Here is a 26678-nt window from a genome sequence, read left to right as displayed (position 1 = left end):
TTGCTTTGCTACTTTTTTATTACATGTACAATCGTTATCTTTCCATGACTTCTTCTCCTTCTACCGTGGCGGTCATTGGCAGCGGACTCGCCGGTCTTTCCGCGGCCATTCAAGCTCATGAAGCCGGTCATGTTCATGTGGTCTTGATTGAAAAGGAAAAAAATATCGGGTAAGCAGTACTAAAAAAGATTCGCGCCTTGCTTTCTAGCTGGGAACGCCATGCGAATGATATGATTTTGTTATTCTTCAGTGGCAATTCCATGAAAGCGACGTCGGGTATCAATGCCGTTGAACCTTTATCGAACGATACCGAACAACTATTTGTTCAAGATACACTTCAATCGGGAGGCGGTTTATCCAAAGCAAATCTAGTGGACAAACTCGTTCATGAGAGTGAGGAAGCGGTTGCTTGGCTCAAAGCACACAGTAACGATCAATCATTGGATTTATCGGTTCTGTCTCAATGCGGAGGTCATTCGCGTGCACGAACCCACCGTTGCCCACCGCGACCGGATGGTGGACCCGTGCCGGTGGGATGGAAACTGGTTGATACATTAAAAGGCCATCTTTTATCCTTGGACCATGTGAAAATCTTGACAGAAACGAGAGCTTTGGAACTGCTCAAGTCTGAGGATCAGATAAGCGGTGTCAAGGTAGAAGATGGTCACGGTCAGCGAGAGATCAAAGCCGATGCCGTGATTCTGGCGAGCGGCGGTTTCGGAGGGCAAACAGCGACAACACAACCTGACCAACGACCATCGTTGATGAAAACCTACGCACCACAGTTTCTCAATATCGCCACCACCAATGGTCCATGGGCCAACGGAGACGGAATTCAACTTGGTTTGGGCGTCGGAGCCGCTCTCCGAGACATGGTACTTTATCCTAAAAAAAGGAATATGGCGTGGGTACTGGCAGCAACTGATCAAAATCGTTGTTTTTAGGATCAAGTGCAGATTCATCCTACAGGATTCATTGACCCTCAACATCCCAATGCATCGACAAAATTCTTGGCCCCCGAAGCGTTAAGGGCTTACGGTGCGGTGTTATTGAACGGACAAGGCCATCGGTTTGCTGACGAATTATGGCGACGGGATGCCTTGTCTAAAGCGATTTTTGATCAAGCCAATAAAGTGACTGAACGACCGCATAGTTGGATGACAAAGTTGTCGCTGACAGTTCCCGCCGCCTACATGGTGATGACAGACGAAGCCGTGGAAGGGTTTGGAAAATCGACGCTCGGGTTCTATGCATCCAAAGGATTCTTTATCAAACACGACACCGTGGCATCGCTAGCGACTCAGTTGGATACGGATGCGCAAGAACTACAGCAAGAGTTTAAAGACTACGACGAACATTTCGAAAAACAAACGGCCGACGCGTTTGGAAAGACTCGGTTTCCGTGCCGTTTGTTGCCTGCTCACGGAACCACGTACTGGGTGTCGATGGTGACGCCTTGTGTGCACTATACCATGGGAGGATTACAAATTGATGAAACGGCCCAAGTCATGAATGACAAGCAGCAACCCGTGGTTGGATTATATGCTGCAGGTGAAGTGACAGGCGGTGTTCATGGTCACAACCGTCTGGCCGGCAACTCTTTATTAGAATGCGTCGTCTATGGTCGAACGGCCGGCCGCTATGCCGCCAACCATGCTAAAAAATCCCATCAATCCCCCCAATAATCCCCCACTGACCGAAAATCATACTCATCCTTTCTTATCATTAAATTGAACCTCCACCTTCACAAATGGCTTTTTGTTATATTTTTTGTCCTCATCCATCATGATCAAGATGGTGACGATATTGATAATGTTGATGCTGCTGCTGCTGAGTTTTGGTTAACAATAAGCCGTATCACCGTCCAATTATGATCGAGATAAATGATGACAACACATAATTTGGTTATGCCGAGTCAACGGAAACACGCCTGTTTCAGTCCAAGCTGCGAATGGCGTGATATTATGTTCAAAACTCGCATGATTATTCCATCTGATGACAAAACTCGGTGCTATGTCTGGTAATCTGTAGATACAGTGAGGAAGCTTTTGTGCATGGTTTTCTAATGCATGGATTCGTTTTATCAGCGTAATGTGCCACCTGTTGATACTGCCTTGATTTGTCTAATCAAAACGAATATTCAGCAAAGTCTCTTCTGGTTGCTTGGTTAGAACGGGACCCGGCAGTTCTCCTATTTAGGTGTTATGGTGACAAGTGGTGTCACCAAGTTATATAACAAGTCATTTATTCAGGCACCCTCAAAGATCCCCATACATTTAGACAAGAGTCGTGACATGTCATTCATATTAATGGCCGGAATGAAGGATACGAAATATAACCTTTTTTGAGTTCCAGTGAGCCATTTTAGCAAGTTTGTAAGCAACAGTCATAGTGCATTTCCCTCGGATAGCTAACGACACAGTCATCAAATCAAGTGGAAGCAGAGGTTTCAAAAAGAAAAGTGGACGGAATAAGTTTATATACAATGGTTTGTTACCAGCAAAAAGCGGTGTTATTGTTGGCACGAAGAGAAGAGAGGATCAAATTGTCGTATAATTGCTCTATGGCAGATGGTATCGGTTCAGTGGACGGGGTATATGCTTGATTGGGAATAAGATGTTGATGTTGCACCAACCATGCCAAGGTGTGGCCTGCCAACCACATCATGCTATGTTGATCTGATGCGCTGGGAATAGTAACGGGCTTGGTTTTTTGTTGGATAATTTGATCGATATCCCAGTGAGGCATGACCACGTGTGAGACGAGGATGGAATAATCGGGACGGTAGGTTTCGCTTGGTTTGGACCCACGCACACTGAGATCTTTGTGGAGTGGCGAAGCCATGCGTGGCGAGGAAGGCGTCGCTTTCTGCAGCAGGAGTTGATTCTGCCGTTTCAACGTATCAACTTCCGATCGTAATTGTTTGTTCTCTTCTTCCAGTTTCTCCAACTGATTTCCAAGTTGCTGAGCGTGCTTCTTGTGATCATCGACTTGCGCTTCCAGCGCCGTGATATACTCTAATAGAAGTGTTCGGAGAAAATTAGTGTTTTTGTTTTGACAGTCAGGGGAAAAAAGTAGAGAGGCAATCAGTCATCAAGGGAGAGCGGCAGGGAAGTAGAAAGAGGGAAGGATATCAGGGGAAGGTTTTGGAAAAATGCGGGATCATCATGTATATTTTTTTTTTAGTTTATGATGCCATGAACTCTATGAAACTTGTCTAAAATGAACTATACTATACCCTTTCTACGAACTCTAAAATTGCGAGCCGAGATCTTGTTTCGTAGTTGCCGGCGTTCTTTGGGTGTCAGTCGTTTGATGTCGATGCCGTCCGATTCAGCGTACGCTTCGAGAGACATCATATCTTCGGCCAAGGTCGGTTCCTGTTTGACCTTTTTATCACAGGTAGATATTGACGAGTCAGAAGAAGGACAGGGCGAGGACGGGGGCGGGGATGACTTGATAAGTGATTTCGGTGCAATGGTCTCTGGTAGGGAGGAATCGGTCGCCGGATGGTCGGCGTTGTGAAGGAAAAAAGAGAATGACTGCATGTCGGGGCTGGGGTCAACGGAAGAATCCTGGGGCCATTGTGACTGAAGTTGATCACGCAGAGCCAAGTGCTGCCTCGCAATTTCGATGAGACGTTTGATTTGATCAATGGTGGATAACGACAAATGGACGGGTGGATACATGTCCGTTGATATGGGCGAGTCTTGCTGACCTATGGACGATGGCAAGCTGGATCCTTGGTCGGGTGACACAGCGGAGTCCAACGAAGAAGACCCATGCGATCCAGTGCTGAAATGGTCCCCGTAAAAAGGATCATCACTTGAAAACACGGTATAAGTCGGTTCTTCTTTGATGTACGGTGTGGTATGTGTGCTGGTTGTATGGGCATTGACCCATTCCATATCAACAAGATCTTCAAATTCCATGACAGACCGGATAAGCGTGCAATAAAAGAAAGGAACAAGAAGAAAAAGAAGCTGTTAATGGTACAGTTGACAGAAATAAGGAGACACGAGTGACGATAGCCTGGCCGTGAGTGATACTGGACTCTAAACTAATCTAATAATGAACAGCAAATGAGGATATGAAAATAAGTACCAAAGGAGGTAGAAGAAAAAGAAGAAGAAGGGAAAAAAATTAATCAGATTGGGAACAAGAAGAAGAAAAAAAAAAGGGGGGGGGTTGGGGCGATGAACTACAGAAGGCAAGAAAGAAAGAAAAGAAAGAAAGAAAGAAAGAAACAAGCCAAGCTAGAAATGCAAAGGATAAAGACCGTCGCACACACAAAACAACCACCCACGCACGCACATACACAAGGCACATATACACACGCCTCATCGCTACACGTTTAGTCAAAAACCCCCTTAAAAAACTTTCTTCTCTCATCGTTGCTCTGAAACCATCATCACATTTTTTCTCATCGGATTTGCTTCTTTTTAGAATCATATCGTTTTCTAAGCGTGATACCTTGTAAACCTTGCAGTTTGTATACCATTTCTTGGATTGCCATGACAATTTGATCCACATTATGTATAGAAACGGTTGTGGTTTTTGTTCGGGTCAATGCTGCATGTCCTACCATATCGGTCACCCACCGCCCCACCATCGATCGGCGGGATCGGATGGCGGGGCGGTGCTTTGATTTTTTTGAGTTTTAAGTTGGGTTCCTCTCACGAGTTAGGTTGGGCTGTTTGTCTAATTCCTTTATTTGGGAAGGAAAGCAGTATCAAACAACAGCAGCGATCATGGCGGTAATGCTTGTGCTTGTTGGATTGCCAGGCTCTGGTAAAAGCACCTTTTCCAATAAGCTCATCCAATGTCGACCGGTAAAAAAAGCTCAAGATTTTTGGATACAAACCGCCAAAGGACTGGTTCCGCTCACCCGTTCAATTGACAGGAATGGCAACGAGTGAATCAGGATGATCTCCGATCACGCAAAGCTTGTGAACATGCTACGCGGGAATATCTCAGAAAGGGATACAATGTGGTGATTGATCGTTGCAACTTTGATCCCAAGCAAAGACACACTTGGGTCGCCATTGCCAGAGAGTTTAGGATTCCCGTCTATTGCCTGGTTCTCACCACCACCCCCATGGTAAGTTTGATCATTGGGCAACCCCAACTTCTTTTGTTTTCCTCAAATTAACCCACAGTTACTTGTGTCTTAGGAATGTACTGAACGGATTCACGTTCGTGTGGATCATCCTACCGGCGTGATGGGGGAAGAAGGCGTATTTATTATGCAACGGTTTTTGAAAAACTATATACCTCCTACCGAAGAGGAAGATGAAGGATTTGAGCGAATTGCTTATCTCGACCCAAGTGTTGACATTGAATGCTCGGTAGAACGAATTGATGCAGCTTTACATTTACTGCAGTTGTAAATATTTCAACAAGAAAGGGTTAAAGAATAGAAAATTTCATACCACCAGTTATTTCATTGGCAAAAGAGAGAGAGAGAGAGAGAGAGAGAGACAGAGATGATATAATACAGTTCAGAGACGATGGGTAAAATATTCGAGAAGAAGTAGAAAAAAGAGAGACGGGACGGATATTCAAAAAAGAAGAAGAGTTGGGATTTGTAGAAGGGGGCGCATAAATTACAAAGGAGTCGGTGTGGGTGCCGTCTGGTTCTCACCGACCACGATATTTCCGTCACTGTCACGCAACACCAAATCGGCTTTGACGAAATCTTCAATGCGTGGATACTCTGCTTTTTCATCCAGTTGTTCTTGGCTCCACGCTAGCATTTTCAGGAGATTCGGTAATCTTGGTTCGTTCTCTCTTGACTGGCTCATGAGAATCGCCGCGTTGAGTTCGCCGGCCGTTTTTTGACGTTGACCAGGATGAAGCAAGTCAGATACAGGCGATGCCTGGATATCCTGAAAGGCAAGCAAAGCCATTGTTCGTTCCAATTCTTCCAAGAACTCGGGATGTTCCTCTCCACGAGGCGCCATTTCCTCGGCCGCAAACTCTAAAGCAGCCTCATACTCTCCCTTGCGAATCAATTCAATCAATCGCTGCTGCTGCAAGTGAAAGAACAACTGAGGATTGGTATCTAGAATCTATCAACAACACCGACCATGGTGACCAAATTTAATAACCAAGGGCGTGGTTTGGCGATTACAATAAGACAAGCAAACTTACTTCGGGGTTCAGATCATTGACAAGATCAATGGCAGTGTCTACGTCTCCCGATTGAATAGCATGACGAATATCCATACGATCCTGAATGGATTGAAGATCCACCGAAGGTGTTAACCCGCTTTCCAAGCTAAACTGTTGTGCGGCATCCTTGTAACCTTCCACTACAAGGTAATTCATCACCAGTTGATTGAGATCTCTAAAAAGAGAATTAATGAGTCTCGCGCCCACTTGCCGTAGTAGAAAAAAGGGCAAGAGCATAAACAGTGGAGATGGAACGAGTGCTTACTGCTTGTTCACTTTGACTTTGGCAAGTCGTTGTTCCCATTCTCCCATGCCGATAAACTTTTTCAGGGATGGCGTCGTTAAATTGCTCATTGTATGAACTGAATGGATTCGTGTGCGTCTGTCTATATGAAGTGGCGATAATGAATAGACGGAAAACCCGTTTGATAAATAACCAAGATGTGTGTAGGACTTCACAAAGACCCGGACGAGAGAGAAGCAGAAAAAGAGAAAGGGAAAGCGGAAATTTTTATGCTTCAGTCTTTTGGGGTATGACGGTTTCCTTATTTGGTCAAAACCTTGCAACCCACCATTCAATGGGGGACCCACACGATATGGAGCTTGGAGCCAAATAAATGAGGGATCAGTCAAAGCAAAATTATACATGACATGGTGCATGTTTTCATCGTTGTTTATGAGATACTTTTTGGGATTCTAAATGTTCATATGCTTTTTGAAATAGTTGATGAAAAATGTGGGTGGTTAAGAACGAAGTAGAAAGACAGATTAATAGAGAGGATTAGATCATTTTTTCGGGATAGCAGAGGGTCAAGTTGTCTTCGCCATTGTTGCCGATGACGGTGACAGGTTCGGAATCTTCGGCTTCCTTATTCTTCATGGCAATACGTTCATCACGCGTCAAAGGTCTTGCTCTACCGCAAATCTTGGCACCGACCCATCGCATCCAGTATGGTAATAAGGGTCCGGACAGAGCTGCGGTCCACCAATCTTCGCGTGTGGAGTAATCGGGATGGATACGACCGCCGCTGGCTTTATCGATCAGGTAGACGAGACCATTGATGATCACATACGAAAAGATACCACCAATCACACCATAAGCAATAGAGTAGGTGAATGGCATGACGGCCAACGTAATAAACGCCGGGATCGCATCGCCAGGATAATCCCAGTTGATGTTACGGATACTGCTGGTCATCATGGATCCCACCACAATCAAGGCCGGACCGGTTGACCACGGAGGGAAACTGGCGAAAATCGGAGAGAAGAAAATCGAGATGAAGAAACCAAAGCCTACGGCCAACGCCGTAATACCCGTGCGTCCACCTTCGGCAATACCAGCGCCGGATTCCACAAACGCGGTACATGAAGACGTACCAAAGCACGAACCGATCGTTACACCGATAGCATCGCAAATGAAAGCGTACGTCGAGTGTTCAAAATCGCCCGTCTCGTCCGTGAAACCACCATAATGCGCCATGGAATACATAGTACCCGTCGTATCGAGAATATCAACATATACCAAGGTCACCAAAGCGATCCAAAAATCTTTGGTCGACAGGTCGAAATTGAATCTGCCCAAAACACTGGAGAAAAAAATATTCAAGTTAACATCCATTGACATGCGCATCCCTTTGTCATTGTGAGCACATACTGATCCATTTTGTGTACGGTGACAACCTTTTTGAAAAAGTCAAACATGGTTTGACCCGTTTCGGTGTAGGGAAAGTAGGTCACGGCATTGTTACGGGGCCAGGAAGTGATGGCAATGAAAATAATAGCCAGCAAAATGGCGCCTCGTACACGATACATCAACAGCATGCACATGACAATCAAGCCAAAGATTCCCATATACATGGTACCGGATTCCATGTGACCCCATAAGCATACACCATCGGCGTCTTTTGCTTCGGGAGGACATCCACCTAAAGAGCGACACACGTTTGTCAATCAATTATTTGCTGCAGAAATTTTTATTCTACCGAATCAAACAAGCTCACTTACCCAGTGTGACAAGTGTGGATTTGTCCAAGCTGACCAAGCCAATACCTGCGGACGATTGGAGACCGATAAAGCATAGATATAAACCGATACCGCATCCCATGGCAATCTTGATACTCATAGGAATGATCCTTGCGAGCCATTGACGTAAACCGAGCAATGACAGGAGCAAGAAAACAAGACCTTCAATGAAGACAGCAGATAACGCAGTTTCGTAGGACACTTTGCCGGAACCGTGATATCCCACCACGGTATAGGTGAAATAAGCATTAAGACCCATACTATTTACATTGAAAAATCACACTTTCAGTGAGTCATGCTGTTCATTCGTTCAAAATTTTCTTTTCCCGACCGAGCCCGAGAAAAAAAAAATCAAACAATAAGGAATTTTTTGGATTTAAACTTACCCAGGTGCCATGCCGAGAGGCAAGTTGGCAAAGATGCCAATGAGACAACAAGAGATTAAAGCAATAATGGTGGTGCCCATGATCAGATCGAGTTTGACTTGGTACACACAGTTCATATAGTCCGTATTGAGATCGCACAGTGGGTCGTCGGCGGTGCCTTCGCATACGCAAGTGCCACCACTTTCGCTGATAATCGACGCATTCACCGAGATAATATAAGCCTAATGAAATAGTCATTGTGCGTCAGTTTAAACAATCCATTTGTTTTTATGTGGATTTGCAGGTTTAGAGAATACGGTACCATGGCGAAGAACGTCGTCAGGCCTGCTCGAATTTCGGTCGAAAATCGGGTACCTTTGCGTTCCTTCTTGTGACCCGAGCCTTCAAGCTGGAAGTGTTTGCCGACGCGCGAACGCGCCACAGCATCATCCAGTCGAGCGATCCAACCCATTGCCGTTATGCGTGCAAAAAGAGAGCGAAAAAAGAAAGTGAGGATAAAAAAGCGAGAAAAGATCAAAGAGAAGACATTAGATGTCTAATTTTTTCTTTTTGCACCGAATATAAAAGGTTTAGCTTCTTTTGTGGTACAAAAAATTTTATCGGGATATGTTTATCGCTCAAGTCTGTGTGGGCCCATTTAGCTTATTTTTTGCCACAGACCACTCATGATTGGTTTGGCCGTGATTCATACCCAGATAAAAATCATATTGACGCACAGTTGGCATATTTACTTGTCCTTCTGATAAACATTTGAAAGTCTCAATGGCATGACAATATAAAAAAACAAAAGAGCCGTTACTGTAGCTCCCTTGTGGTTTCAGTTCCACAGCAATTAGATTTACCTTGAATATTTTTTTTAATTCTTTATTATTGTTTCACCAGATGGATCTTTTTCCGTTATGAAACTGGATGCATCGCCGCTCACTGACCGCTGTGAGTAATCCGTCGCTGTTATTATTTTCGTCCTGTCCAATCGACGATGCCCGATAACCGGGTATGGCTTGGTTTCGGAGCCACGGTCCCTACCACGTTATGACTTTTTATATAACAGGTATAGTTAATGGATGGTTTATGCTATGCGGCATTGTTGTCAACCCTCATTCGTTGGAGCATAAGCTTCCACAATTCTCCAACAGTTTATCAATTCATGATTTCGTAATCCTTTCAATTTTATTAAACCATCACTTCACAGGGAAAAATTTTTCCAGATCTGTGATTTTCACTGGTGGGCGGCATACGAAAATGGAATTCGCTTTGAAAATCAAAAACATGGAATCACCCTACAATAGGTAAAATAGATCTTGTCAAAGGCGCCACAAACGCAAAGTGACACCAGGACGTACAACCACACCGCTTCGGTTGCTCCTCGCTTTTCAGTAGATGGTTATCGAATCATCGAAACCGATACATGGATTAAGGAACCCCAGCGACATAACATATGATAAGCAGTAACAATAACTCTGAACACGTGCGCTTTGACACTATTTTCTCAAACTTTGTCAACTTTTGATCTGTCAAATATGCACCTGTCAACGTTCGAAAAACATATCGAGAGTCCAGCGATGATGACTGTAGCATGCTCTATTTAGCCAAGTTCAAAATGGGGCTACAGTGAATGAACCCTTTCCATATATACCTATTTGAAAAAGACTTTCAACGAACCTATAATTTATGCGCACTGTCAATGTCTTACTGCAATGGTTAGTCTTCCTAACGATATTGTCATCCACTGTGGGTTCTCACTTGCTTCTTTTTTAGAGGATCAACGCGAAACTATTTTTTGAAATGCTGGATCGTGCCTGAAAGCTCACATGATCTATCTTTGATTTCATGCGCCCTGGCTTTCTTAGAACTCATTATGCTACTGGACAACGATCCGATCGGTATACTGAATATGCAGACATGGGTCACCCCTCTTTTGGTGAGTTTAGCGGAATAAAGAAGGCATGATTGACGGTTTCACGGTTAGTCTGGATCACCAAAAAAAAAAAAAAAAAAAAAAAAATGGATCATTTTTCATGTCGTCAAAACAATGCCAAATGTACCCTTTCTTCAATTCGATAAACATCATGTTTTCACCCTCCGCTTCGTTGCTTAGAAAAGATAAATGCACACTAATTTCCTCGGCCATCTAAAGGAGGACAACCACGTTCATCTGCACAGCTCAGCCGAGGATCCCGTTGCCTGCATATAAAACAATAGCGTTTCATGAATTCGAAAAACTAGTGGCATGGTGCTACCATGTCGATACTTTTAGTATAGCGCCGGCTTTCATTCCTGCGGTAAACTGATGGATGCGACCGAGTGGTTTTGAAATAGGAGTTTTTGGTTGAACAATGAATAAATTCCAAAATAACATCGTCGCGTAATGGAAGAAGGAGAAGAACAGTAGGAGATGGACGGTTTAGTTCCCAAGCTTTCAACCATTCAAAATTTAAGGGAACAAAAAATCGCAAGCCAAATCTCTCCGTGTTGGCCCACCCAACGTTGGTTCCCCAGAATCCTCCAAATGAAACAACTAACAAGACGTTTCTATTCAAGATGGGAGAATGGACAACAATCGCCTTTGTAGAGGTTATTCGGGGAACCGAACAGCGCCAAATTGTAAAAAATAAAAAAAATAAAAAGACAATCGAATTAGTTGCGCATTTAAAAAAAGCTGAACGCGATAACACCATTGCCATATAATCCTTATCGGAAATAGATGGATTACTTGGTGTCAGGAAAAACTTGTCCGTTGGATCCAAGGCCATGAAATAGGCATTTCAGTCGAGGAGGTCAAACAACATGCGAATGGAATTTCCAATCAGGCACTTTCGACATATATACGGAACCACTGCGCTGCCAACTTAAACCACGCAACAAGCATCAAGCACCAAAATTGCCATGGTCCATTAATTAACCGAATAGGAAATCAAATTCATTGATCTATCTGGAACAAATTGCCTAGAATCAATATAAATACTTGCAAATCCGTTATTGACTTTAACAGCATCAATTTCCAATATGGTGCTTCAAGGTATAAAACCATCCTCGAAAGATGGATTGCAAAATTCTATTGTGCAGTATATTGTTGTTCGGTGGCAAAAAGTACGGACAATATCGCATAGCAGCAAGAAAGAAGTCATCACCGGGAGATGATCGATGTAAGATCGGCTAACCATGTGACTAATGATTTACGGTTCTAATCGATATTACACTTCATTGCAAAGGGCCGATTTTGGCGCTCGGTGTTTCTGCAGTTTTTCCCGAAAATTAACAAGAATTGCTCAGACAAGTCGAAAGAACGGCCAGCTTGTAGTGTTGAGCATTCATGGATATAATATATCAAATTCAATAAAGAAAAACAAGGGTCAACCTAAAAGCAAGCTGAAAGGAGCTAAAGCGTTATCCTTTTAGGTTTGCTCATGTTGAGGCACCAAAACCCTCGAAAAAAGGTCAAAAGCCGCTCTTCAAAGTTCTTTCGGTGTAGCGCACGTCACAAGATTGGGGACCCAAATGTGAATACCTGCCGCAACATGCTGTCTATCGCTGTTTCTGGCTTTATGGGCAATGTTCGGCCATCCAAGTTTATGCGACAAAGAGAAACGCGAATGGATGTGTTTACATCCGGGTCGTACAATGCCTCGGATGGCACATAGAGATTGTGTTTCTGTGAAAGTACAAATATGTGTGCATGGACAATCTTTTGGATGATCGTTTGATTAGTTGTTGGTCGTTTTCTAATCATGGATTATAGGAGCTCTTAGGAGCTGTGTTGTTAAATGAATCCAAGCACCAAGGATCCTTGGGTTTCCCCTTTTATCATCCATTTTTTCCCCTCAGTTCCTTTGCCGCCCTAGTCAATATCGGCCTTGATTCGGTCATTGTGCTTTCTTCACGCACTCTTCCGTTGGGTGTTTCTTATTTTTTATTTCTCTGTCTCTCTTTTTTTGTTGAACGTTCTTATTGTTTGTAGAAAATTCTTTGTCAATATAAATTTAGCTCATCATGGCTGATTCGCCAAAGACGGACCACAGCTATGGCGATGAAAGCGATACCGTCTCTATTAATACCAAACGTCGATCATTGGACGAATCGATTCATTCTACTGTATCCACCACCAGCTCTATTCTCAGTTCGGCCAGTAGTAAGATGGCGCGATTCCCTCATGCGGTGAAATCCACCATTGTGTCATCGGTGAAAGGCATGGTCCAACGATCAGGACGTACGCCATCGCATAGAAACCGACTATTGTCTTTACGACCTCACTCCATGGCCCGTCGTTCCGACGATAGTATGCATCAATCCATGGGATTACCCTTACCGAGATATATCCGTGAGAGACATATCAGGTCTTCCGATGATCAGAAATTTCCTTGCCAACGATCATGCAGTGCCCAACAGCTTCGTACCTTGTTCGCCACTTCACCTTGTCCTTCCATAGATAGTGAGGATCCTTTGGAGTGTGTCTCTTCTAAGAGTAGCATGTATGATCTCCATCTATCAGCTTCTTCCGACGACCGGCTGCATCAAAAGAGTCCTATGGTTGGCCAATTACTGTTTGGAAAAGAAATTGATAAAACCATGGATCTACTCGAACATAAATTCGTGCTCACGCCGCCTTCGCCTTCACGATCATCCATCAAAAGCCGCAATCTACCGAACAATGCATCCTCAGCCGCCGGGGCCCATCCATCTCAGGTACGATCATTTTCATTTTGCTTTTGGTTTCTCATGTTGCGCAATTTGCAAGTACCCAAATGAGAAACTGGAAGCGCCCGGGTGACACCGTTGACGATATAGTTAAGTATCTTTTTTACAGCATCGCGGTCTCACGGTATCTTCCAGCACGGTATTGACGGCAACACTTCGTACATTGCACAGCAAACTGTTAGCTGACTGTGATCAAGTGCGGCTCGACAGTCGACAACTTCCCGTCAAATCTGTCCAAACCATCATTGATCATGTGCGAAAAATGCTGGACATGGTAGCGTGGTCTCGCCACGAAAGCATCTCCACTAAGCAATCCATGCTCGATGAATTGAGAAGGCTAGAATCCTGGATTCGGTTTTCAAGTTCAATTTCGGTCGATGAGCGCTATACCATTGCAAGTAGATCTCCGTGTTTTTCTTTTTTTAATCAATGTGGACAGTCTGAAAATACCAGGGAAAAAAAAATTGAAAATGAGAGACAGACAGACAGAAAGAGACAGGGAAGTGGAATCCTTGTTATCTGGAGGTTCTAAATAAGATTGTATGGATAGATATCTTCGCTGAAACATTTGATCAAGCAATGTTTAATACAGTATTATGAATCGCAAGAACGACCGATAATCGTTGCATGTCCAGACTATTGGGTGGAAGGAAACAACGGTGCGTCGACATTTTTTGGGGCTCTGGATCGTGACCCGGAATGTTATGAACAATGGGGAATCGATCATCAGGACCCACACGCACATTGGTTCAAGACCTATTTTTCCGGTCAACCTTACAGTGCCTATTGCGGCTACAGTGCCTATGGCGAGCCGGTATTGATAACCATGATCAGAGAGAACGACGTCGACCGGGTCATTTTGCGAACCACTCAGGTAAAAATTAAGGCTAGCGGATCCCCTTTGTTACAGAAACACATAGATAACCATGATGGAAACTACAGTCTCCTGATCATTGCACGCTCGCCCATCACGCCAGTTCACATCAAGAAATCCTTGAAGCTGTATGCTCCATGTTGTCCTTTCAACATTTACGCCGCATGGACGTTTCCGAGTCAGTTGAAGCCGACATGATCAAATTGGACGAAAGCACGGTAAACAATCTCCTTCAAACCCTCCTACTGTGTAAATACGAAACGGTACTCAGACCATCGTATTTCCATGTTTTCATCATTTTCTCTGTGGTTGGGGACTGGACGATGGATGCGTTTTTTCTTTTTCTAGGTTCACTCGCGTTACAAATTCGGCGTGTTGTATGTGAAAGCCGGACAAACGAAAGAGGAAGAATGGTTTGGGAATGACCATTCCGACACCTTTGACCGGTTTCTCAATATCATCGGCGAAAAGACCCTACTGCAAGGCTATACAGGCTGGGCCGGCGGCCTTGATGTGAAGAGTATGCATACAATAGCCTGGCAAAAAATCTGATTCCAAAACTCATTCGTGTGTGCTGTTTTAGGTGGCGATTCCGGAGAATACACCTACACGGCAACGTGGAAAGAGAATGAATTAACCTACCATGTGGCGACCTTGATCCCATCGAAAACAGGTGATGTTCAGCAAATTCAAAGGAAACGACATATCGGCAATGGTAGGCGGTGGGGCGTAGGTATATGTTTTTCGCAATAGTATACCAATCCATTTTCGAGTCTAGATATTGTGTGCATCGTTTTTGTGGAAGGAAAACAGCCATTCAATCCGCAAGCCATTCGATCGCAGTTTCTTCACGTATTCATCGTTGTCCAAGAAGATATCATTGAGAATCGCACCGCCTGGAGGTAATATGACATTTTTCAATGGTCTACTTTGTTTACGTGTGGTTCCTGATGACGATTCCCATGTTTTTTTTTCTCGCTGGTGCGATAGAGTTGAGGTGGTTGCAACCAAAGAAGTGCCTATCTTTGGGCCGCCGTTACCGGAACCTGCCATTTTTTTCGATGCGGTTGAACTGAGATCGTTCTTGCTTGCAAAATGTGATTATGAGTCCTACTATCTTTTTTTTTCTCCCTTCACTCAGAGACTGATTTGGATGATTTTTTGCTCGGTAGTGGTAAATGCAGAATATGCGGCTTTAAAATCGCCCAAGTTTGCTCAACCAATGTCGAGAGCACGTGAAGGCATTCTTGCGAGTATTGTACAGCGAGCATGGAAGACTGATCAAACGACAGCGCGCGATATCAGCTGGCCTACCGACCTTTTATCGCCCATGCCTTCCAGATCCAATCTTTATAGAGACGCGGGGACGCCTGGCCACGGTACCCTCAGCGAAGGGAAGGAAAAAACAAGATATCTTGAAGGTATGGCTTCATCATGATGCCAAAACTTTGACAACACAGTTCTGACGCCTACTTTCTCAAGGTGATTCCTATCTTTTGGAGGATGACGCTAGCGATGTGAACTGCACTCGACGACTGACCGCCTCCCAATCCAGTGGTGCGTTACTGAATATTGACAAACCAAAAGAAAGTAAGCCGGTTTTGATTCCTCCATGGTATACACAAGTGTAATATGTACTGACTTTTTTTGTACTTCTGCACGTCCAGAAGGTCTTCGGCAGCGAGCACACAGCATCTTGTCATCCTTTTCCCATACAAGTACACTGAAAAAAGCAACGGAATAGCCTTCGTTATATCAACAAACAGAAATCTAACCGATTTCAAACGTATCATATAAACTGATAATTTTAGAAAGATTACTTGCTAGAACATAAATAGAATATTAGGCACCTTCCGAAAAAAAAAAAAAAAAAATATTAGACAGATGAAAAAGCAGACGATGATTTAAATACAGATGAATGGATGGATAAAGTAGGATAGTGAAAAAAAAAAAGAATCAAAAGTGAAATTAATCAAAGATTTCCAACGGCATGAGCTTATCATGGCCAAAGACGAATTCGTTCTTTTTGTCTTCTTCTTCCAGGAACTGATTGGGCCAAATGACCAAATGTCCCTGAATTTGTTTCAGCAAATCACGCACCGTTTCTCCTGTCTCGTACATGATAACGGGTTCGGTGGTCACCACGGCAGCGGCGGCGGTTGCCTTGGTACCGTCCTTGGCGTCTTTTCTTCCAAGATAGATTTTGGCCATTTTCAGGAATTCGCGATGCTGATCCCAGGAACGTACATTATTGTCAGGTACAACAAGGAAACTTTGACGGAAAAGGTGGGTATTGCGACGCGCAGTAGCATACCAAAAATCTTGACACGCGTCGCTCAGAGGATCCACGAGAAGATTTCGGATCTCCGACGCTGTGTATTGCATGGCCAAACTGTCCACGGGAACACGGCTGTAGGACGATTCGGGATCCACGCCATCCCCGTTATTGTCCGTGTCACAATCCAAAGTTGTCCAGAACGCCGCATGCTGCTCCTTGAGGTTTTTGCGTTTCTTGGACCCAAACATGGACGCGCTGGAATGACGATGTTCTGATTCGGATTTCTCCTCTTCGGGTGAACTGGTACTGTCGCCAGTTTCTTCCCTGGTCACAGCATTGGTTTCCAACGTCGGTGAATTCGGCTGGGCGGCAGCCCCAATGGTGCAGTCAGCGGGATCGTCTACCATGTATTTGTCGGAGGGTTCCTCCTTTTCGGAAAGCGGTTGAACAATGGGCGGGATCGGCTTCACGCGCGATTTGTCCACATGCTTTGTAAACGCGGGCGACGTCGATGGGTCGTCTTCCAGGGTATCCACATCGATTCCCACATGCTCACACATGAGTCGCAAACGCAACGTGTGAGCGAATTTACTCACTTGAGCAGGTTTCCCGTCCACCGTGGAATCGATCATTTCTTGATCCTGCACACAGGCGGCGATTTCCGAGTCTCGGGTGCCGAGCTGCGATCGTTCATTGATATTGGCGGATCCCATAATGACGGTGCGATCATCGACAATCATGACTTTGGCATGAATGTACACTTGTTCGGTGACAAACTCGTTATTCAACTCTCCCCAGTTGCGAAGACCAAAGAAGTTGATGTAGTCATGGGTCCGCTCTATGCCTGCCGCACGCAGTCGGCCCAGAAGCGAGTCGGGCCCACGACAAATCGACAAGAATTGGCAATGCATGATAAGTCGTACCGTGGTAGCCTCAGTTTCTTCGACGTTCGCTTCAAATCCAGGGATCAGCGGAATCACAATAATGGCGCGCCATCGCTTATTTTCAGCCTTGGCTCGAAGGATCCGCTTCACCAACGCATCGCCAATCTTGTTCTCAATGACGGTCATCCCACTCTTGGTCGACGTGACAAAAAACTGATTTTCTAAAAGGGGGAAAGACGGATGAGGGATCATGCAGAAAAGAAAAAAGAGATGACCACGTTGCCTTACCGATATAGACAAAGTGTTCCGAATTTTCAATGGTATCCACGTAAGCGCTGTGAATGGATTGTTCCACATGGTTGAGGTTGCCAATGCTCCATTCAGACACACTACGAAGAACCTGCACGTCGCATTGCCGTGAAGTGTGAGGGTGACAGAGCCGTCGATCGTTCGGATCAATCGTAAACGATGACGGAAGATCCGGTTTAGGCACCAACAACGGTGTAGGTCGTTTTGGAGCGGACGGTTTTCGGCGTCTCAAGAAATTCCATCGTTGAACAAAGTGACGAGCAACATCTCTGGCTGACTGACCGCACAATCGCATGGACACGTCATGCCATGGCATGCGCGGCAATTTGGATCGATCCATATTATCTTCAAATGGTCGATCGAGGGTATGAAAATCGAGAATGCGTGGATTCGAGTAGTCTTTGCCGGGCCACATTTGAGGGTGTCGGTTGTTGGGATTCAGCGTCGGATCGCCTTCATCGACCACGGCATGTGTGGCGGTATCCCATCGACCAAAGCAAAGATCGATGCCTCCAATATACGCAATGTCATAATCTATGACACAAATTTTCTCGTGATGGGCCCAGAAGAAAATGTTGCTTTTGTTGAATATATCCAATGCACGCGATGGATGGCGCTGGACATGGATATTATCCGACAACGAAAGCAAATGCTTCTTGGCGTAATGGGAATACAAAGGAAGCGCCATTGCCACCTAAGAACAAAAAAAAAAAAAAGGAAATCAAATAGTCAATATCCAAAAACAGTAACCTCGATTTTCCTGATATCCGTTTATCACATTCCGCTGCGTACCTCTTTATACATCACAATGTAAATCTTCACGCCTTGATCGGCTTTACGCTTCAACAATTTGTCTAAACGCCATTGGAGATTGTGGGCTGCTGGACGGCGAAGATACTAGAATGCATATCGACCGACGTCAATACTTTATCCATCCGTCTTTTTCAAATGATTTTTGAATCTCACTTACCAATTCGGGGGACTGCAAAGAGCAGAAAAATACCAAAGAAAAATATAGCCATGAATAATAGAACAAGGGACGATGGAAATTCTTTCAACTTACCAGCCACCAATCGTGGATGTAGATGCATTCTTTAGCATTATCCAGGGCTACTGACACATCCCACAGATAATCGCGACCATCAACAAACCATGTGGCTTGAATGTTTTTTCGAATCGGAGCAAAGCTATCGAATCGATGTTGCTGGCACCAAACAGACGACATCATGCGTTTGATGGAATCCTCAAACTGTTTGGCCAAGGTCTCATTCTTGGCTCGTAAATACCATAATCCATGCAAATTCTTCAAGCACAACGTGGACCGGGCGCCTGTCCAATGTCGATTCGAAATCAATTTTGTCCCCACTTGCTTTCCTTTCCGGATATCCGATCGCCACTGCCGCAGGGCCTGATCACTAAAACTCATTCGAGTCACTTCAAATCCACCATCGGCCAAAAACACGTCAAACAAGGTATCCTAATCCAAATAAAAAAAAGGGTATTATGCACCATGAATACAGGTAGTCCATGATAAAGTATCAGATTTTTACCTCGTGAGGCCCTTCCACACAGACTATGTAGCTTTCGCGAACAACAAACCATTTGGGTCGATGCGACGAACCAAGATGTGTGGCAACGACGCGGCAAAGACATCCTTCGGCTATCGTATCGGCGAATTGACGCGAGTGTTTGGGAGCGTGATCGGAGCGAGTCACAATGGTTAGATATCCTTCTTTGCCATGGTACCCATCCGGATTGGTGGCGGCCAACTGAATGCCAATGGTTGAAATTTCCAGGAATTTGCATAATCGATTAATGTATCCCGTAGGCACGACTTTCTGAATAAGGAGTTGAAGATACTCTTGCAAGACTGGTAAATATTCGGTATTGGGTTCGACAAGGATATTCGAGTTGGAAGCTGGCTTGTCCAGCTGAGGAAGATGAATGTCGCTGTCGAGAACCGAGTCCATATGAGACGGTGGACGATCGTCCAAGGACTGATCATCGCCTTGGCCAACCTTTTTCTGCCCAGCATGACGAATGGGTAAATTAGGAAAATGGGGTATTCGGGTTCGCACAATATCATGGCTGCGGTAACGATAATGAAGCTTGACGAAATCCCAGTACCGTCGATGCACCACCCATTTTAGGTTAGGACCGTAAGCAACCGTAATTTTGTAAGTGGTGGGACGTCGTCGTTTTCGAATGGCTGTCATGCCGCGCCGGATTTTCGGTCGTTGCACCGGCGGAGTTCCGTCATGCGGGTCATCGTAGGATACACTGACGGCAATTTGCGACAACAGAACGGGAACACGGGGATTATCATGTTCGTCTCGTTGCAACGAAAGAGCCAAGATCATGGCCGGCAGTAAATTGGCTTGCGCTTGAGCAATAAGAGTGTCCGATTTCGGAAGACCTCCACGATGAGGATCTCGTGGTTGACCACCTCGATCGCGCAATGCCAGCTTCTTGATTTTTTGCCATCCTTCGTAAGGAGCGGTTTCAAGACGGTTGATGACGCGAACCGCCGGTCGAGTGGTCCGTTCCCGAAACGAGGGTTGTGGCGCAGAGAGTTTGGTGGTGGCGGCCGATTGTTGACGTTCACGGAGGGTGGTCGGGAGATTGTCGGTATCACGCAGATCAAAGTTGGATTGGGACGATTGACCCAGTTCAGGTTTGTTGGGATTGATGTTTTTCCACCACTTCAAAAGAAGTGAACTGTTGGAACTGCTTTCTCTCTGTTGCATGGTGGGGCGAGGCATCCTATCCATTGTTCCGTCCGGTGCCTTTTCGTCCTTTACATTCTGATCATGATCAGTAGATATCACTTTCGTATCAGTCGTCAACGTCATGAATAATGATGATCTATTCGGGATCAGATCCGCATACAATACAATTCAAAGAAAAAACGATGGAAGAAATAAAACTACGAAAGAAGTTAAAAAAGAGAGAAGGAAGAAATAACAAATAAGGAGAAGATGGTGCAAACAAAAAGAAAAAAAAAACTAGAACAAAGAAGAGCGTTTAGAGAAAATTATCAACTCCCCTCTAATCATAATCGCACATATTCCCACATTAACACAGGCTGGTTCACCATGAGACTGATCCACCCCGGAAAAGAGAAACACGGAGCATTGCCCAAAGTCACTCTTTTTTTTTGTTGTAGTGCCTTATTTTACTGCCGCCAATCCATCAGAGGGTGGATTTTCGAGTGGATACCAACGAAGTAACATCACATCATCAATGCACCCTGAATGGTTAAATGTTTTTTGTTTTTGATATGATGCCTCTAGGCATGTGAACCTTTAATAAAATGAACGCTTGAAAGGTCCCAAAAAATCTCTCAACAATGACGTTATGTTCGTTGTGTCACAAAAGTTCTTACTCAGACGGGACAGCCAAAACAATGGGTTTTTGAAAGGGTTAAAAATAAACGGAAAAAAAGAAACAAACAGAAGCATTCATTCCTAGTTTTAAGATCGTCGTACCGTTCAATCGTGGCTGTCAATTTGTTTCCTTTTTGTATGACTCGAAAAGTAGTTTTGTTGATAGAATCCATGGCGAGGTGAGGTGAACTCTAATTCACATTGTATCCGGGGAGCCCAGCCATTTGAAACCATCGAAAGATCGATGCACTTCAATGACGAGTCATCGATTGACAGTCATGGTAATGCAATCATTCACACGTCTCTTATTGTTTATCTCTGCAACATAAATCATCCGTGAGTATCTCAACATAAGTTAGGCTTACTTTTACTCAATGAATGGCCTTTTTCGTTGGGCTGGCAACCGGATGGTTCATTTGGTTCGGAATTTGGAATATGAGGTTCTTGCGTTGTCCTGGAAATTGGCAGCTTTTGAGCTCTGGCTTTTTTTTCATGCTTGACGCTTATTGGATGAACCCGTTTGGTGCGCCATATTGGTCCAGGGGAGACCATTGAACCCTTTTTCGATTGGGTGCAGGTAGGATAGCAACCTTACTTCCGTAGCCTGGATGACAAGGAGAAGGTAGGATTCTCCGTGTTTCCATGGAAAAAGGTAAGTTTTTAATTTTTTAGGAGAGGCAGACATTGTCTGATTTGATTTTCTGTAGACTGCACAAGACCTCATAAGGAACGGTTTGCTTGTCATGAAGGCAGAGAGAAGAAAAGAAATGCAAGTCCGCTCGATCCCTTTTTTTTTGTTTTTTGGCAAATTTTTTTTTCTGGGTCAGAAAAAATAAAAAGGCTATTTTATAAGCTTTACCGCGTCTCCAAAAGGACCTTTTTTTTTATTATTGCTATCGTGCGTGTGCGTGAGCTACTGTGTGCGTCTTGCGTCTGTGTGTCTGTGTGTCTATTTCCCAGCGCCTTTTGAAAAGAAACCCTCCATACGCATTTCCTCTTTTTTTACCTTCTTCTTTTCTTATTCCATCCGTCGTCATGGATCAAAACGCCGTTTATCAGTTGTTCGTCGCAACGTACCATCCCGATCCGAACGTTCACAAACAAGCCGAACTCAATATCAGAAATGTAAACTGTTTGTCCTATTTCCCTCACAACAAACGAGTTTCTCCACTTTTTGCCAGTCAATATTGATGCGCCCTTTTGATTCTGTAGCTTGAAACTCATAATGGCTTTGTTCCCGTGGTTTTGCAAATCCTCGCTTCTGAAGAACTCGAATTGGGCGCTCGTCAAGCTGGTACTTTGTTTTTCGCTTAATGGTTCATGTTATTTGATATTGTTGTCATCTCACAAGAATTTTGTCTTGCTTCTTGATAGCCGCCATTTACTTCAAAAACCGTATGAATAAGGCTTGGGATCGATCACGCACAGCCACCATACCTATCAATGAAGAAGATCGTACCATGGTTAAACAAACCATTCTTCAAGCTCTCGTCACAGCACCTAATGCCGTAAAGTAAGTCATGACAACGAACGGGGACTATGGAAGATAAGGAGGTTTGATTCGGTAAGAGTCAGAGTTTCAGGGTAGCTGACCGAGACCTTGTAGGGTTCAATTGACTTCGTGTCTCAACACGATCTTGAGCAACGATTTTCCCGACCAATGGCCCAACTTTGTAAAGGAATTGGAGACGTTTTTGACTTCCTCGGATGTTCGTCTTGTCTATGTCGGTTTGTTGGCTTTGCGTGAAGTGGTCAAAGTGTACCAGTAAGTTGACGGATGGAAATCGCAGGATACGTTGATCAAGTTACTGAGATTGGAGTTGTTGTTTTTTTTGGTGTTTTTTTTATCACAGATGGAAATCCATGGAACGACGAGAACCTTTGCAGCACATCATTCAGTTGACATTCCCTGCCATTCAATCGATCTGCAATAATCTCGTGACCTCGGACAGTTTGGAAGCGGCCGAGATGCTCAAATTGGCTCTTAAAATTTATCACTCGGGTATCCAGGTAAGATCGCCGTTGGTTGTGCGCGGCTCAATGGTATGTGAAGGATGGTGAGGCTGATTTTTTTGGTGATGATCGTGACAGGTGGAACTTCCCAAATGTCTTCAAGATCCTTCGTCTTTGGTGCCCTGGGGCACTTTGTTCTTGCAATTAGTAGATAAGCGGATCCCCATGGAAGCGCTTCCTGCAGATCCCGAGGAACGCGAGAAATACCCATGGTGGAAGACCAAGAAGTGGGCTTATCACTGTCTGAACCGTTTGTTTACCAAATACGGTAATCCTGCCTTGCTCCCTCCCAGTGCGTCCAAATACACAGCTTTCGCCAAAGGTTTTGTTGCCAACTTTGCACCCAATATCTTGCAAACGTATTTGAAACAAGTGGAAGGCTGGATCAAGAAGGAATTGTGGATTTCAAGCAAATGTCTGGCTTTGACAGCCGCCTTTTTTGATGACAGGTAAAAATCGGGATTCATCCGTTTGTTCCCATTTTTCATGTGACTGACAAAATGGTCTTTTTCTTCTTCTTTTTTTCTTTCTTCCAGTATCAAGCACAAGACGACGTGGGCCATTCTCAAGCCTCACACCGAAACCTTGGTGGCACACTTTATCTTTCCTCAATTATGTTTCTCGGCCGAAGATGAGGAACTGTGGACAGAGGATCCCGTGGAATATGTGCATAAAAAGGTGGACCCCTTGGAAGACTTCCATTCGCCTCAGACGAACGCAACCAACTTTTTGATCGATCTTGCACGTGATCGCAAGAAGCATACTTTTATGGGCATTCTTGGATTTATCAACAGTGTACTCAACAAGTACTTGGAAACCCCCGAAGAGCAAAAGGACGGTCGTGAGAAGGATGGTGCTTTGTGCATGATTGCTTGTCTTTCGCATCAAGTCTTGAAGAAGAAATCTCCCGTCGCCAACATGATGGAACCATTCTTTGTCACCCACGTATTCCCCGAATTCAAGAGTCGCTTCCCCTTCCTTCGGGCCAGAGCTTGTGATATGGCCAAACACTTTAGTGATTTGGACTTTGCCAATGAACAGGTAAGCCCTCAGGTAACAGGTATAGGAGGATATATCGTTTTTCCAACCAGAATATCTGTTTTTTGCAGAATCTCGCCATTTTGTATCAAAACGTGCTGGATTCACTTCGTGATACGGAACTTCCCGTCAAAGTGCAGGCGGCTTTGGCTTTGCAACCCATGATCCGTCACGAAAGCGTTCGCAATGCAATGGTGCCTAACCTTCCTTTCATCATGCAAGAATTACTCAACTTGACCAACGAAATCGACATTGATACCTTGGCTTCGGTGATGGAAGAGTTTGTGGAAGTGTTTGCCGAGCAGTTGACACCGTTTGCGGTTCAGCTGTGTACGCAATTGCGCGATACGTTTTTGCGTATTATGGAAGATTTGGCGCAAAGCAACCAAGCCGAGGATGATGAAGAGTTCACAGGTGACATCGACGAACTGAGTGATAAGACGATGGCGGCCATGGGCGTTCTCAAGACCATTGGCACGTTGATCTTGAGCTTGGAAAGTACTCCGGAAATTCTGCAACAATTGGAAAACGCGCTTTTGCCCGTGATCACGTACACTCTGGAGAACTCGATCCTTGACATTTACGATGAAATCTTCGAAATCATTGATTCTTGCACGTTCTCGGCCAAGCGAGTCACGCCCACGATGTGGAGTGTGTTCGAACTGATCTACAAGGCATTCAAATCAGAAGGCATTGATTACATGGATGAAATGTTGCCTCCTCTGGATAACTACATTTCCTACGGCAAGGATGTGTTTATCAGCAACGAAGGTGTTCAGCACATGATGTTTGACATTATCGACACCGTCATGAAGAGTGATCGTTTGGGTGAAAATGACCGTGTCTGTGCTTGCAAACTAATGGAATCCGTGTTGCTGAACTGCCGAGGTCATGTGGATAGGGTAAGTGATGCGATGGTGGATTCTAGGCATGCTTATGTCAGTGATTGATGACATGGATGTTTATTTAGTTGGTGGCGCCTTTCCTCAACTTAGCTTTCCAATACATCTTCACCAACGAGATGAAGACGGTGGAGTTCAAGGTGCACTGTTTGGAAGTGGTCATTAACTGCGTCTACTATAACCCTGCGCTGACCCTTCGCCTGTTGGAAGAAAACCAATGGACCCAAGGCTTCTTCACCATGTGGTTCAACACATTAGACAAATTCTCAAGGTCAGTGAGCAAAGCTAGAAAAATTGAAACTGTTACGATGGAGACTAATTTGGGTGTTACTTTTTTTAGAGTCCACGATAAGAAGTTAGTGATTGTTGCCCTCTGTGCTCTGTTGGAATTGCCTGGTGATCAAGTCCCTGCGTCTTTGCAAGCTGGTTGGTCCCAGATCTTGGCAGGCATCTTGAATGTATTCAAGAGCTTGCCCAAGGCCATGGAGAGTAAGTCTTTTTTTTTTGTTGGCGATTCATCATTTACTTAAGTATGATACTCTATCTAGATCGCGCAAGCATGGAAAAACTGTATGGTGATTTCGATCATGATGATTTCGACGGTGAAGATTTTGATGCCGACGAAGACGAATTGGAAGAAGGAGCAGGTGAGCTTTTTTTATATCTTACAACGAAGATCGACTTTTTCTTCGGATCGAAAAAATAATAGGAGACTTTCTTACATGATCCAACTTTAGATGATGATGATGTGCCTGATCAGGACAACGAGTATTTGGAATATCTCGCTCAACAGGCCGCTACCCATGCGGATGACGATTTCGATGAATACGAAGATGAGATGGAGGAAGAGATCCTGTTCGAATCACCTTTGGATGAGATTGATCCTTACATCAGATTCGAACAAGTATTCCGAACCATGCAACAAAGCAATCCTTCGGCGTACACGCAACTGACCAAGGATCTGGACGCGGACCAACAAAACTATGTCATGTCTGTCTTATCAACGGCTGAACAGCATCGAAATCAACCTGCCGTCTCTACCAGCGCAGCTTAAAAAAGCGACGTACTCCATTTCGATGTTTATTTTTTTTTCTCTTTGTTCCTTGTTCTACATTTGTACGTGTGTGTTTGCTTTAAACGTTTTATAACCTTTCCTTTTTTTTTTTGGTCTTTTGCATTTCAACCTTCCTGTGGCCCATTGAGCCATCTCATGTCTTTTTTTCTCTTTCTTTTCCTTTATTACATAGAGTAGTTTTATCGCATTGAATTTTTCTTCCTTTTTTCTTAGTTTAGTTTCTATTATTCTCGATTCAAATGATGTTAAAAAAATAGTTCTGCCTCTTTAACACTGTAAACGTGATTGCTGTATACTTTTTGGCTTCTTACATTTATGCACAATCAAAGTTTGCGATGCGTTTGCTTGTAAAGAGTACCCACTTTGTTTGAAACTCTCATTAGCTTAATTTTCTTGTATAGAATGCAAGAAGTGTGTTCACTGATGATACAATATTAGGAGGTTCGAATGGCGGTGCCTCTCACTATTTACTTTTTATTCTCTATTGAAACATGGCTTTCTTCAGTCACTGGGATTTTTGAGCCGAAGGTAAGTTTCTCAAGTGCATTGGATGACCTTTCTTTACTGTGCTAATGATACGTAAAAAAATGAGGCATGACCTATCATAACATCTTTTGTGACATTTTGCATGTCAATATATCT

General features: G+C 44.2%; 8 protein-coding genes across 8 annotated transcripts; 4 read left to right on the top strand and 4 right to left on the bottom strand.

The window, feature by feature from the left end:
• Positions 1-44: 44 nt before the first annotated feature.
• BYT42DRAFT_615096 (FAD binding domain-containing protein) lies at positions 45-1685 on the top strand (the record flags this gene model as incomplete). The annotated part of the gene is made up of 3 exons (XM_051571922.1): positions 45-169; positions 251-875; positions 945-1685. 3 exons carry the CDS (start codon positions 45-47, stop codon positions 1683-1685), a joined length of 1491 nt encoding a protein of 496 aa, XP_051422457.1.
• Positions 1686-2493: 808 nt separating this feature from the next.
• BYT42DRAFT_498232 (uncharacterized protein) lies at positions 2494-3932 on the bottom strand (the record flags this gene model as incomplete). The annotated part of the gene is made up of 4 exons (XM_051564552.1): positions 2494-3017; positions 3239-3389; positions 3567-3718; positions 3827-3932. 4 exons carry the CDS (start codon positions 3930-3932, stop codon positions 2494-2496), a joined length of 933 nt encoding a protein of 310 aa, XP_051422456.1.
• An 828-nt stretch (positions 3933-4760) lies between these two features.
• On the top strand, positions 4761-5390 carry BYT42DRAFT_498174 (P-loop containing nucleoside triphosphate hydrolase protein; the record flags this gene model as incomplete). The annotated part of the gene is made up of 3 exons (XM_051564546.1): positions 4761-4832; positions 4904-5101; positions 5175-5390. The coding sequence occupies 3 exons, from the start codon at positions 4761-4763 to the stop codon at positions 5388-5390; spliced, it is 486 nt and encodes a 161-aa protein (XP_051422455.1).
• Positions 5391-5606: 216 nt separating this feature from the next.
• On the bottom strand, positions 5607-6528 carry BYT42DRAFT_498109 (CTLH/CRA C-terminal to lish motif domain-containing protein; the record flags this gene model as incomplete). Its single annotated transcript, XM_051564541.1, has 3 exons — positions 5607-6071; positions 6154-6349; positions 6440-6528. The coding sequence occupies 3 exons, from the start codon at positions 6526-6528 to the stop codon at positions 5607-5609; spliced, it is 750 nt and encodes a 249-aa protein (XP_051422454.1).
• A 270-nt stretch (positions 6529-6798) lies between these two features.
• On the bottom strand, positions 6799-9105 carry BYT42DRAFT_574236 (permease family-domain-containing protein). Its single transcript, XM_051568820.1, has 5 exons — positions 8884-9105; positions 8583-8803; positions 8179-8456; positions 7829-8099; positions 6799-7760 (listed from the first exon to the last, which is right to left on the bottom strand). The coding sequence occupies exons 1-5, from the start codon at positions 9031-9033 to the stop codon at positions 6956-6958; spliced, it is 1725 nt and encodes a 574-aa protein (XP_051422453.1). The 5' UTR covers positions 9034-9105; the 3' UTR covers positions 6799-6955.
• A 5406-nt stretch (positions 9106-14511) lies between these two features.
• Positions 14512-15589, top strand: BYT42DRAFT_498521 (uncharacterized protein; the record flags this gene model as incomplete). The annotated part of the gene is made up of 4 exons (XM_051564569.1): positions 14512-14671; positions 14735-14866; positions 14930-15053; positions 15142-15589. Coding segments are annotated over 4 exons (864 nt in total), but the record flags the coding sequence as incomplete, so codon positions are not given.
• Positions 15590-16119: 530 nt separating this feature from the next.
• Positions 16120-20369, bottom strand: BYT42DRAFT_498917 (uncharacterized protein; the record flags this gene model as incomplete). The annotated part of the gene is given in 6 exon segments (XM_051564594.1): positions 16120-17503; positions 17592-18316; positions 18415-18519; positions 18593-18673; positions 18686-19099; positions 19173-20369. The coding sequence occupies 6 exon segments, from the start codon at positions 20367-20369 to the stop codon at positions 16120-16122; spliced, it is 3906 nt and encodes a 1301-aa protein (XP_051422451.1).
• Positions 20370-21856: 1487 nt separating this feature from the next.
• Positions 21857-26396, top strand: BYT42DRAFT_574223 (armadillo-type protein). The gene is made up of 12 exons (XM_051568819.1): positions 21857-22133; positions 22221-22302; positions 22383-22521; positions 22615-22773; positions 22862-23018; positions 23100-23470; positions 23558-24062; positions 24131-24961; positions 25030-25232; positions 25302-25450; positions 25510-25608; positions 25699-26396. The coding sequence occupies exons 1-12, from the start codon at positions 22044-22046 to the stop codon at positions 26013-26015; spliced, it is 3102 nt and encodes a 1033-aa protein (XP_051422450.1). The 5' UTR covers positions 21857-22043; the 3' UTR covers positions 26016-26396.
• The last annotated feature ends 282 nt before the right edge of the window (positions 26397-26678 follow it).

This window comes from Radiomyces spectabilis (genome assembly GCF_025331425.1).
Source record: "Radiomyces spectabilis strain NRRL 2753 chromosome Unknown BYT42scaffold_8, whole genome shotgun sequence".
NCBI classification, from domain to species: domain Eukaryota; kingdom Fungi; phylum Mucoromycota; class Mucoromycetes; order Mucorales; family Radiomycetaceae; genus Radiomyces; species Radiomyces spectabilis.
This window is presented reverse-complemented; position numbering and strand designations above follow the sequence as displayed.

Coding starts and splice junctions, on each gene's coding strand:
- BYT42DRAFT_574236 (XM_051568820.1), bottom strand. CDS start 9,033: ATGGGTTGGATCGCTCGACTGGATGATGCTGTGGCGCGTTCGCGCGTC. Junction 8,457..8,582: donor CCTCTCGGCATGGCACCTGG/GTAAGTTTAAAT, acceptor CAATGTAAATAG/TATGGGTCTTAATGCTTATT. Junction 8,100..8,178: donor ATCCACACTTGTCACACTGG/GTAAGTGAGCTT, acceptor GTCGCTCTTTAG/GTGGATGTCCTCCCGAAGCA.
- BYT42DRAFT_574223 (XM_051568819.1), top strand. CDS start 22,044: ATGGATCAAAACGCCGTTTATCAGTTGTTCGTCGCAACGTACCATCCC. Junction 22,134..22,220: donor CCGAACTCAATATCAGAAAT/GTAAACTGTTTG, acceptor TTGATTCTGTAG/CTTGAAACTCATAATGGCTT. Junction 23,471..23,557: donor GCCGCCTTTTTTGATGACAG/GTAAAAATCGGG, acceptor TCTTTCTTCCAG/TATCAAGCACAAGACGACGT.